This window comes from Amblyomma mixtum, chromosome 9 (assembly GCF_055824585.1).
Source record: "Amblyomma mixtum isolate Tamu chromosome 9, ASM5582458v1, whole genome shotgun sequence".
Taxonomy (NCBI): domain Eukaryota; kingdom Metazoa; phylum Arthropoda; class Arachnida; order Ixodida; family Ixodidae; genus Amblyomma; species Amblyomma mixtum.
The window spans coordinates 111,930,730-111,943,112 of NC_143020.1; the positions used below are offsets into that span (position 1 = coordinate 111,930,730).

General features: G+C 45.9%; 1 protein-coding gene across 2 annotated transcripts in view; it reads right to left on the minus strand.

Annotated features, from left to right (window-relative positions):
• Nucleotides 1-972: 972 nt before the first annotated feature.
• LOC149330754 (protein sel-1 homolog 1-like) overlaps nucleotides 973-12,383 on the minus strand; it is a 29,170-nt gene continuing 17,759 nt past the window's right edge. The window contains exons 10-16 of one of the 2 annotated variants that reach the window (XM_089561411.1): nucleotides 11,695-11,782; nucleotides 10,679-10,827; nucleotides 8,695-8,860; nucleotides 7,391-7,465; nucleotides 5,233-5,405; nucleotides 3,038-3,160; nucleotides 973-1,506 (exon numbers count right to left, since the gene is read on the minus strand). In XM_089561411.1, the coding sequence (XP_089417537.1) occupies nucleotides 1,387-1,506; nucleotides 3,038-3,160; nucleotides 5,233-5,405; nucleotides 7,391-7,465; nucleotides 8,695-8,860; nucleotides 10,679-10,827; nucleotides 11,695-11,782 (894 nt within the window). In that variant the 3' untranslated portion in view covers nucleotides 973-1,386. Of the gene's footprint in view, nucleotides 1,513-3,037; nucleotides 3,161-5,232; nucleotides 5,406-7,390; nucleotides 7,466-8,694; nucleotides 8,861-10,678; nucleotides 10,828-11,694; nucleotides 11,783-12,383 lie in introns of both variants that reach the window. The other variant, XM_089561410.1, reaches the window with a different exon arrangement.

The window sequence follows — 12,383 nt, forward strand, 5'->3', positions numbered from 1 at the left end:
TTTTGAACTTCGTTTCCCAGGGGAAAAAGCAGCCCAAAATTAGTGATCTTTTTTTCCGCGAAATAAAGCGCTTTCACATTGCGCGCCCATACTATGTGATTCGCGGCTGTTCCAAACGGTAAGCCACAATTTGTTATGATCGGGAGTGCAGTTTTAGCCTATATCTGTATATCGAATTTTCGCTATATCGAACTATTTTCCGATCCCCTTCGAATTCGATATATCCGGGTTCGACTGTATACGTATTTTTTTTTTGTAACCAACTTCTGGTTCAGTGAAGTGGCTTATTTTGATTTTGCATACATAGATTTTTTTCGTATTACTATCGTATTTAACCAATAAGTTTTCTAAAAGTTTTCCAAGTTTTGCTCTGGAGTTTTTTCGTTCGGAAGTATAACTAATAAGCCAGAGTGGTTTGTTGGGAAACACTGCATAAAGAGCAGTGTTTCCCGAATAAAGATTCAGTTGTAAGTCCAGCGCTATGTGTGTGTGTCTCTATCTTTCAGTCCGTGTCTTTTAAGCGCAGGTATATTTCAATTAATAAGCCACAGTTTGATGCCTTACAATGCGAAGTATGCTTGGCACTTCTTGAAGAAGTAATTTTTAAGTTAAAACGCTCAAAATCACTCATTTTTTAATGGTAAGGAAAAAAGTTAAAGAGATAACTTGTTAGTTTCTAATTACAGTTGCACTGCATCGACAGGGATATCAAGACGAGTTAATAACAATGCAAAAGCGTGGTTCATACCCTATTAAATGGCTTAACCATCCTCACCATCCACTATCACTGACCATCACATCATTGCTGGTTGCTCGCCAGAATGAAATGCATTCTGCAGAACAATGCAGCCGAAGTGAATCACAGTGCAAGTTTCTCAAGCTTGGTAGTTAGAGCTTGAGAGATCTCGCGTGTCCACCGCAGTTTCTGCAAGAAAACAGATAACCAGAAAGCCATCCACCACACAGCACAACTAGCATTTAACTATTGTCTGTTTTTAATCTCGCAACTTCTTGGAAACAACACGGCAATTCTGCCTGTGCAAATAAAAGGGGAGGCCAAAAGAGAAGGGGAAAAGAATTAAAAAAAAAGGAAAAAACAGAATTTGACACCCTCCCAACACCCGCGCTCACAAATCCTCTTGTCTGCTCCCCTGTTGCAAATCTTGCCCCACGGCGATTTCCACTCCAACCGTGTGAAGAGTCCTTCTCTTCTTCACGAATGCATGCACACACACAGGTTGAGCTTTGCAGGGAACACCCCCGTACGACTAGCAGCAGTTTGTTGGTTTCACAGTTCGAGAAAATACGTGACGTCACAGGAGCGGCGGTGGCGGCCATGTTTGAGGCCGGAAGAGTCTTTTGCCCACCGTCTTCACCAGAAGCCGCTCACGCCCGCCTGAAGTAGACCAGCACACCGAGGAGAATGGCCATCACGGTCATGACGTAGAGGTCCCAGTCAGGACCAAGTGCGTCACTGGGGCTGAACTTCGGCAGCAGTTTGTCCCACTGTTGCTAACATGCAAGAGAGAGAGAGAGAGACAGTTGACCAAGTGTAGTTAGCCAGAGTTTGCGACCAAAGTACACTGGACTATCGCTAATTTGAACTTGCGTTCGATTAGAACCTACAGTTAATTTGAAGGAACACAATGTTCCCATCAACATCAAGTGTATTAAAAAAAGGAACGCTGCACACAGTAAGATTGGCGCACGACTGAAACACATGTCATCATATTGCTTCAACAGTGCAACAAGGACGGGACGAAACGGAAACACGGACAAGCGCCGATGATCAACTATCCGTCTGTGTTGCGCTGTTCGGGCAATTTGATACAAACCAACTCGACAAAATTTCAGCTTTACTCACATGCCATCAGCCCACCATCCATGCTAACGCTGCATCATAGTTACTGCCACAGTGCAAATGCATGTAAAGCCTCGTTCCCAAGTTTATGTAAAGCAATATTACCATTAAAACATTATTTTACCACTGCTTTTCCACGTAGCCTTGAAGAAGTATAAACAGCCTAATTCTGAATGTGCAATTTTGCACATCGCACCATAAAATATCAAGCAATGCGCCGTAGATTAAAAAAAAATTAAATGTCCATGTGAATAAAAAAAATTTCCTTTTCCAAAGTCATGTTCCACAAGTTTTCGATGATGGGCGTACACCTTATAGAGTGAAAAAAGCAGACTATGACACTGGACGGAAGTTATTAGCACCATGTTTCCTTTCCAAGCCGCAAAATCGGAGTACGCATACAGTGTATAACTTGCTCCTTTGTTGGCTTTACCTGAAAGCATGACGGGAATTTTGCTTTCAAATAGCAGACATTTGCTGCCCACTGCACTAGCAACTATGATGGCACAGAGTTTAGCAAGTCTGGCAATGCCAGTGTCCCTTTTTATAGTACCACGCTATTACAAGCTGCAATACCATGGTACCTAAACGCTACATCAGGCAGATCACTATTTTACAGAGACGACTGTTTAGTTCAGGTGTTCTCAAACTAGGTTTTGAGATTTCCTCAGAATGCTGTTTTTTGTTTCCCTGAGCACATAAATTAGAGCACGCTCCAACCCCCCAACCTTCCAATGCCGCGCTCCGCCTGGGCCGGAGTTTGCGGGGGTAGGGTGGCCGCAACTGGCAAAGGACAGGGTTAATTGGAGAGACATGGGAGAGGTCTTTGCCCTGCAGTGGGCGTAGTCATGCTGCTGCTGATGATGATGATGTTTTAAGAGCCTGTAGCAGATTTTTTCACTGCGAGGCCAGTCATTAGCAATTAAACTTAGACATTTTTGAGGGGCCGCCGTGCGTGTGAGCGCTCTTTCTTGCATGCAGGATTCCTCAGCACTGTGCGAAAACCGGGGAGGCCTCCCAGAGGATAAAATTACTGAGAACCCCTGGTTTATCCACACACATTTGCACACTACTGCGGGGAAGATGCTTTAGTCCTAACACGCTCGCATACTATTGTGTAGGACCACGCGGGAAGCAAAGGAAGGTAGCATGCATAAGAGAACACCGGTTCCTCACCTCCTTGAGGTATGCAAACCCGTAGAGCAGACCAAGCTTGACAAGTGCCAGGGCAACGGGCAGCTGGGCATCCGCACTCGTCTCGGCTGCCATGTCGTAGTAACGCTTGGCCAAGTGGATGTCCTGCAAGGTCAACCGTGAAGATGAGGCTAAGCATTCTTTTTTCCTAGCACACTGCATGTGACATGAACAAAAAAAAATTACAGACGATCAATGTGATTGATGTGGCACAGGCTGTGTTAGCATTATAGTGTAACATCCGGGAGGGGGGGGGTGGGAGGGGGGCAAGATCTAGTGTGTCAATCACAGTGCGACACCCAGTAATCCCCCCCCCACCCCCACTACCCTTCGCCTTCCACCTTCTCTTCATCTTCCCTCTGCCTTCCCCTCTCCACTTTGCCACCTGCCAACAGAGGCTTCAGACAGACGGATGAACAGATTTTTTCTAACGTGGGAGTTCCGATACAAATGCATTAAAACATGCCAGCTCGGCCTCTAGCTACGGGTATCACAGCACTGCTCAGGGATTTTGTAGACGATATCTGTAGTCAAAACTTGAATTTCAGTGTCTTAGCACCTTTCCCTCTCCTCTCGTCATTTTTTGCACGCTCAAACGCCGACCCTCATTCATCGGTTGTCAGAGCATGTGGGAATTCCCCGACATATGCGAGAGCATGAGATGGAGGAGTGCATGAGTACGAAAAAGTCGCCGGAAACCAACTTTTGCACGATTGTGGGTTCTCTGCTGAATGCAGAAGTATATTATTTGGCCCGCATGTTCGTGACAACACGATGCAGTGATTGAGCGTGTTTATGTACTCTCCTCAGAAGGTGTTTCAGAGCCCCTCTAAAAGGAGTAACTATGAGAATAAACACTACGTAGTGCATCTATTAGCAAATAAAGCGCAGGCTTTGTGCACGAAAAGTAAGAATGCATCCGGAATTGCACTCTAAAGGATGGCTGAAACACTGGCTCCACAGAAAATTGCGACTCGCAGAAAGCGTAGATGCATGTCAGGAACCGCAGGACCAAAGCATCAGCAAATCGCGCACTCGGCCTTCTTAGGCGCAATCTCAAACACGCGCCTTCACACTTAAAAAACTTGCTTACATCACGCTAATCCGCCCGAAAGTAGAGTATGCTTCTGCCATATTGGACCCTCAACAAGCTCACATCATAAACAACATTGAATCCATGCAAAACCGTGCTGTTCGCTTCATCTTTTCAGATTATTCACGCTTCACCAGTGTCACAGCATTAAAACAACATGCCGAGTTGGAACCACTACCATGTCGACGCCGTTTCGCTCACCTAACCTGACTTCACAGACTGTACCACCATCCCACCCTCCACGATGACTTCTTTTTGCCACACCCTGCAGTCTTTCCCTGCCGCGACCACGATAACAAAATAAAACGCATCACATGCCGTTCACTGCTCTGCGCGAAATCATTCATTCCTCGCACTATAATAGATTGGAATAACTTGCCATCACACATAGCTACTGAGGTTAACCTACAATCATTTCAGCATTCATTCAAGCAAACCATGGACTAACAGATTTGGTATTTTTGTTGTATTATGTGCATTTACTGAGTATTTTATTCTGCGTTGTTTGTTGTGCTATTTGTGTACATTACTAGCTTTAATTCATTATTACGTGTATTTTGTTTCAAGTGCCTGTGCCATATTTTTATGTTTGCATCCCCCCCCCCCCCCCTATGTAATACCCTCGAAGGAGGGCCCTTAGGGGTATTGTAAATAAATAATAAGGGAGTAATTACTCATTGTCATCCACCCAAGCGCAGCCATACGGCTACAAAGGAAAGCTATACAGCTTTCTCAGAAACTTCGTAGTTAAAGAAAAATTCGTCCTGGTCCGGGGTTCAAACCCGGGACCACCGCTACACCGGAGCAGTCGCTCTACCAATTGAGCTAACCGGGACGGCAAGCTTATGGTAGGGCGAGAGCGAATTGATCAGTAACTCGAAGTGGGAAGTATGTTGGTGAAATGTTTAGGGGAATCCCCCAAGGTGGAGTAGATTTGTAAGGGAGTAGTCACTCATTGGCATCCACCCAAGCACAGCCATACGGCTACAAAGGAAAGCTATACAGCTTTCTCAGAAACTTCGTAGTTAAAAAAAAATAAAAAAATAAAGAGAAGCAAATGGAGCATGATGCAGGTCGCGCTTGCCTTTTTGAGCCCCAGCCCCTGTTCGTGCATGTAGCCGAGGTTGAACATGGCCTGTGCATTGTGCTGCTGCTCGGAGGCCATGCGGTAGTGGGTGGCCGCCGTCTCGTAGTCGATGGTGGTGCCATAGCCGTAGTAGTGGTAGTCGCCCAGCTTCACCCGGGCCACCGAGTAGCCTGCGAGTAGCCGCCGAGAGCAGCGTTGACAGGGCAGCCACAGCACAAGCGAGTGCGCACTGAAGATTGCTGACATCACAGTGGCTCGCAGCCACAAACTGTAAATAGCGGGATTTAATGGTGCACTGAAGAGGAATCTGAACTTGTCTTTTTGCCGCGGGAACTCGATCGACACGTTCCTAGCATTCTTAGAAACTGCAACTTATTGCCCTGTGTGGCCGATTTCCCTAATTAAATCGAATTAACGTCCAGCTCCCGCCCTTTTTTTTTAATTCTGCCTCGTACGGTGGGCGGAGTCGACCAACGCGTGGAGTGCCTTTCACCCAGTCCCGCGGCGGCTTGCCGCTCTGCCATCAGCGGAGTAATACGTAGTAGTCCGTAGTAGCAAATAGTCCGCACGTATTTTTATTTCTGCGGGCTTATTTTGCGGCTATATTATCTGCAAATGAAACTATTTATTCATAGAAAGCTAAAAAACAAAATAAAGCGAAAGCAAAGCCTCCACGGAGCTGGCTGAAAGGAACTTCACGCGTTGGTCGACTCCGCCCATCGTACGAGGCAGAATTAAAAGAAAGGGCGGGAGCCGGACGTTAATTCGATTTAATTAGGGAAATCGGCCATACAGGGCAATAAGTTGCAGTTTCTAAGAATGCTAGGAACATGTAGATTGAGTTCCCGCGGCAAAAAGACAAGTTCAGAATCCTCTTCAGTGCACCTTTAAGGGGGGACACTGGTCTTAGACCTATTTTCCTTATTTTTACTCCAATCCTAATGAAACTATAGCACCTCGATCAGTTTTTTTATACTGATTTAAACAATGAAATTATCTTTCTCACAAATTAGTTGGTTCCCAAGATAATTAATTTTAATTAGTCATTCATTAGTACCTGGGTGCAAGAAAAACTGCTCAACAAAAAATCATTTTTAACCCATGGCTACATAGTATGGTGAGTAAAGAGCGCAGGAATCAAAGCCGTTTTTCCAATTTACCCTCATTAGTAATTTTACAGCACTTGGAATATCAACAACCAAGGTGTGAATGTAATGCATCGATAAACTTTGTGAAATTATAAATTTTCGAAGTGCGATTGAACAAACCTGCTTCGATTATTCCACACACTGTGTCTTCAGCTTCATTTAGCAAGCAATATGACATCTCTGTCTGTCCTAGATGTTGAGATATCAACATGCTAAGACAGCCAGGTGTCCAAAATTTTCATGCCATTAAATTGTCTGCTTCTGCATAAATTCAACCCACAAAATGATCTGAGTTTAATACCATGGTCAGAATACTGAATTCTTGGAGGAAAAAATTGGCACAGTTGGAAAATAATAGCTGTAATAATAAAATATTAGAGATTCCACAAATGTGATTTTTTGAAAATCGATTTTTTGGTCTCAAAGACTGCGTGTCCTCCCTTAACATCCTGAAGCAAAACATGGGCTATAAGGGATGCTGTAGTGAAAAGCTCCAGATAAATTTAGACCACCTGGGGTTCTTGTGCATATGGCCACTTTTTCATTTCACTGCCATCAAAATACAGCTGTGGCGGCAAGGTTCAAACCCTCAACTAAATCGATCATGAATGTCCAGAAATAATAAATATGCCACAAAAACTAAACAACAAAAGCGAAGATGTCGCAATGTCACCGTGACAAAGACACACAGATGGGACCAAAAAAAGTATGAAAAAGAAAATCTATACATTACTTAAAAAACATCACAATCAAATTACAAAGTAGCTAAAAAGCTAGCAATGCTGCTTGGAATGATGATAAATCAGTTAACTGATTCCATTCGTTTAATGATAAATTTAGTGGTGCATTTTGGTATCTTTTTGTATGTGCGCCAACTGGGCAGATTTTGTTTGCATGGTCTATGCGGGATGAAAAGTGAGGAGCGGGAAGACGATGGGAGCGAGCGAGTTCCAAATTACAATAAGTTTTTTATAAAAATATAAAAGAGAGGAAAAAGCAGTCTCCACCTTGTGCGGCCGCTCTGTTCCAGAACAGCAGGGCCCAGGCGAAGGTCTCGTTCTTTGGGAAGTGCTTGCTCTCACCTGGAAAGCACGGACCAGTTTTCAAAAGGAAATGCCAACCTGCTCTTTGTGACGGCATGATTTCATTTTATTGGCACAAGGACTGCACGGCTAAAATGGAGTCGAGGTTAAAGCGGTTCTTGTCTATACTTAGGCCTACTTCACCTAGCACTCTGTGCCACGGTTAGGGCCCTCAAAAAAGGAAAGGCGTCAATAAAAGCAGACGGAGCCTGCACCTAATGAAGTTTTGAGGTCTAAATCAAACATACTGATTACGCAAATCTCCCGGGGACGCAGCAAAACTTTGTTACCATACAAAATTTCCTGTCATCCAAAACGAACAAATCCAGATGCAGAAACATGGGAAATGCATTCATGCTGAACTATTTACGGCTGACGGGATTTATGCACGGCCGCGCTTTGTTTAACCTTTTGTTTCTAAGAAAATCTAATTGAAAAATGGAACACTTTTGTGCTGTAGCACAGCCTATAAGTCCCCGCACAAAATAATGTCTCCAAATGACCATAGGTTCCTTAACAAAAATGGCTTGGCTTTTACTAAAGTACTGTTTTTACCATTAGAACGTGGTAATCAGATGGTACAGTAACTTCAACATGTCCTCAGTCTCCCCTCGAGCCATATTTTCCAGTCAATGCTGACCTTACCCACTATTAAGGCGAAAGCCTTTAATGGCTCATACTGTCATCCGTTAACAAAGCGTATGACAAGCGTTGAATTCGGGAACTAAAAAAGAAGAGAACCAATGGTTGCTTCAAATAAGAGGAGAAAAAAATGAACCTAGAAGCCAAGTTTGATGACTGTAGGTTAATTAGTTAATTAATTATAGGCGAAAATGTCGAAATAGCACGGATGTCGATATAGCCACGGGAACGGTGTGACGTCACATCCACCGAAAGTCGCCACGGCATAGCGAAAATTGTCACAGAATGGTCGGAAAAACGTTGGATTTGTGTCAAATTAGATGGAGAAATGTGCAATTAAGCGTAATTAGCACTGAAGATCCCCGAAAGATGTATGATCTGCGTATCGATACAACCACGGGAACGGCGTGACATCACATCCACCGGAAGTCATCACGGCATAGTGTCCTCGGCTTTCACCTCTCAACACTTTAGTTGTCAAAGTGTCCTCGCAATTTTCGGCTTTTGACTCGATCACATCAAAGCTGCTCCCCGAAACTGTTCGCCTACAGAACGAGTGCACTTAATGGTCAGAAAAGTTCGCCAACCTCTGTCGAGGATAAAGGCCGAGTTGCTCTGGGCCACCTCGTAGCCGAGCTCGGCGAGGAACGCGTACTTCACGAGGGCGGCATCAACCCGGCCATCCCGGTAGTCGGAGTATGCCTGCATCAGCTTCTCACTCCAGCGACCGCGCTCCGCCACGTTCTTGAAGAGCTGCAAAAGAAAGGCACCCGGAGACACATGCTTTGAGGCTGCACTGACCACACACAAGCAGTATTTTAGCAGCAAGGAAGTTTTACGTGTTTGTAACATGCACAGTTGAAGCTTTCATGTGCTGCGCTTTTATGCATTCAAGGACTATGAAACACCAGACAGCCTATCTCATCAGCTTTTCTTGTTAATTTGTTTAGATGCCAGCTATGGTATTCAAGCAATTATCCTTCCCGAATTTCAGGAAACTACATCACAAGGGAAATGCGTTGTTTTCTATTTCAGAACCAGCATTACAAAGGTATTTCAATGAACTAACATTTTTATGTTTCTTGTTAATGGCAGTTAGCATGACAAGAATCTGTACCACAGCCATAAAAAGGTGCCCAAAGTAGCTGGCAGCCAGTTGATGCCCACCCAAGAGAAATATGCAATTGCTTCCAGTTATGTCTTCACAAAATATGCATAAACACTATGAAGTGGCAGCGCTTTTACGTTAAAAGCTGACCTACTTTAACAGCAAGAGTTTTTGGAAAACAAAAAGTGGACTCATCATGCGAGTAAATATAAGTTTCAGGGAACCCAAGAAGTACAGTAGAACCTCGTTAATTCGAAGTCCGTCAGACCACGAAAAATCATCGAATTAACCGGGTTTTCGAATTATCAAAAATCGACAGAAAATGAGAAATAAACGTACGAAGCATGGCTGCATCAACACTGCACCTTTATTTTGCCTGAAAAACGGTCACTTGAAGTAGTCATCGATGCGCGACTGCTTGGTGCGATATTTAGAGGCGCGCGGGCGAGAGCCGGTTGTGGTCGGATACGTCAGATCGGCGACGCTACGCCAGGCGCTCTGACGCGACTACTACTTGTGGCTACGGGAGAGGGGGGTACGCTCGCTCTTCTGCCACCCTTTGATTGGGGGCACTGCTTGGAGCGGAGCTCCGACGCGAGCGCAGAACGCTCTTCGTTCGACACGCCGCCTGGGAGAGGAGGCGAGTGGCGAAGGGGGAAGAGTGGCGTGGTAGGCGTGCGTAGTGCATTCTGGGTGGGTGGCTTCGGTGCGCTTGGCGCGAAATAGAGACATGCTCCACGGTGCGGTCAGAGCAAGGTCAATTGGTCAGAGTGCGCCGAAGCCGCCGGACACGTCCGCGATCATCACCGTGCCGCGCGCGTGCTGTGTCGGAGTTTAAACGCGCTTGAACACAGAACACGTTTGATCGCGGCACTGGACAATCAAAACACTACGAGCAGCACCTGCCACGAGCTAGACAAACAACGGAAATGGAGCCAGAAAAATTGTGACCTAGTGGCACCTGGTTGTTGCTTTGTCAACTAAAGCTAGCCTCCGAGACTAGTAGTCAACTGTGCAGATCGCTGAGGCACAACAAACCACTGGAAACCGATAATTGATTTACAGTGTCGCCTGGCTGCCACTCCGGCAACTCAACTATACTGGCCTCAGAGACTGGCAACACATTTTTCTTTTCGCGAATCACGGAGGCCACGGTTTAAACCTACGTATTATCCGGATAGGGGCGCGCTGGCTGTTCAAATTATCCGGCAAATTTTGCATGGAAACTGTTGGGACCGCCAAAAACCTTCGAATTACACGGGATTTCGAATAAACCGAGTTCGAATTAACGAGGTTTTACTGTACTCCAAGGTATCCAAAGGTTCCACACACAACCCAACAGAACCTCTGCCCTATCCCAACTCTTTACCTCACTCTCTGCCACAGCAGCAGTTGACTCAAATCAACTGATAATGATCATGAAAAGAGTGTGAATGAAACCATACTCTGGACATGGCACCCACCTCGACGGCGGTGCTGCAGGAGCGCACAGTGCCAGTGCCGGTGGCGTGCATTTGGGCCAGGTTGTAGAAGGCCAGCACGTGGCCCGACTGCGAGGCCAGCGTGTAGTACTTGATGGCCATCTTGAAGTCACGCAGCACACCCAGTCCATCTGCGCAGAGGAGCATCACACCAAGTTAAGGCCGTGTGCGTACCACCATAAAGTCCCACATCACAGCTAAAGCTCTTCGGTCAAACCAGCCACAAGACCATTCCCTCGAGCATCGGTTCCAGAATGATGGCACAATTGTTTCAGTGTTTGGAAGTCTATACAGATTATACCGCCACCTGGAGGGAAGCAGATGAACTCCCCAGAGCTATTTTGTGCTGCTAACACCACCCATGCACAGGGTCATCCACTTCTAGGCTGAACAGGTAGGGCCATATGTTGGCTGCTTGCAAACTAACAAGCAGGCGCAGATGGCGTGGGAAACTGTCACGGTTCTCGGGCTTCTTGCATGTGCATAAATGTGGACATCATTGTTCAGAGATGATCAGCGGAACTGTGATTAAACTTAATCACATGCTCCTGTGTTCACCTTATAATTGGACAACCCTGTACATTAGGCTGTTAGTTTCTCATAAGGGCCACGCTATACCATTTGACGCTGAGAAAAGCTGGACTGGTCGTACGCAGGGGGTAAAGCCAAGAGAATATGGTTAATGAGAAAGCCTCAGTCTTTTGAACATCTGTCCTCAAGAAAGGTGTTCCCAGAGCCACAAGCGTGAACAACACAACCACACATGCACGCACTCATTAACCAGGAGGCCGCCATGTGAAACTGAAGCGGTGACATCGGTGACCATTCTGCTTTGACATACACATTGGTATTATGATAGCTACCATGAAGAACATAACACTGTCATCGCAAACCCCAGAAAACTTCCCCGGTAGAGAAATCATTATAAACTATACGTTCACAACTGCTCGGGCCGACTCATTCTCCCTTGCACTCCCAAAATGCTGAGCGTCACTCACTGTAGTACATGTTGCCCAGCTGCAGCTGGCCATCAACCCAGCCTTGGTTGGCGGCTAGGGTGAAGTACTTGAACGCCTTCTGGTAGTCCTGCAGAGCAAAACAGTAGGGTCAGCAAGAGCAGAGCAGTAGAGTACTGCACATTGCAGTTAGTCAAAGGCAAGGAGAAAGACTTTGCAGAATTGAATACGCCGTGTATTGGCGTGGCACAATACTGTCGTGAATGGCTGAACGTTACTCGCATGCTACTGCCACCTGGTGGTGGTCAGAGTAACCCCTTCTGTCCACATCCGCCATGCCTGTTACAGGGCCGACTTTTATCTACATGACGTATCTTATCTGCAGCGACGAGCGCAGCTACAAGGTCAACACTCTCAACTGCAAGGAAATGAACCTTAATCCTGCCCCTCCGATATGTTGGAAGGTTGCTTTCTCCCCCACCAGGTGGCACCTCTGCATACACCTCCACCATTTCGTACAAGGTTACCTGGTCGTTTCCGCACGCTGGCAACACCAGGGAGCTTCCACCATGGTGCTTACATAACGGCGCTTACACCATGGTGCTTACGCCATGGTGCTTACACCATGGTTCTTACATCACGATGCTACCACCATGGTGCTTACACAATGGTGCTTACACCATGGTTCTTACATCATGATGCTACCACCATGGTGCTTACACAATGCCGCT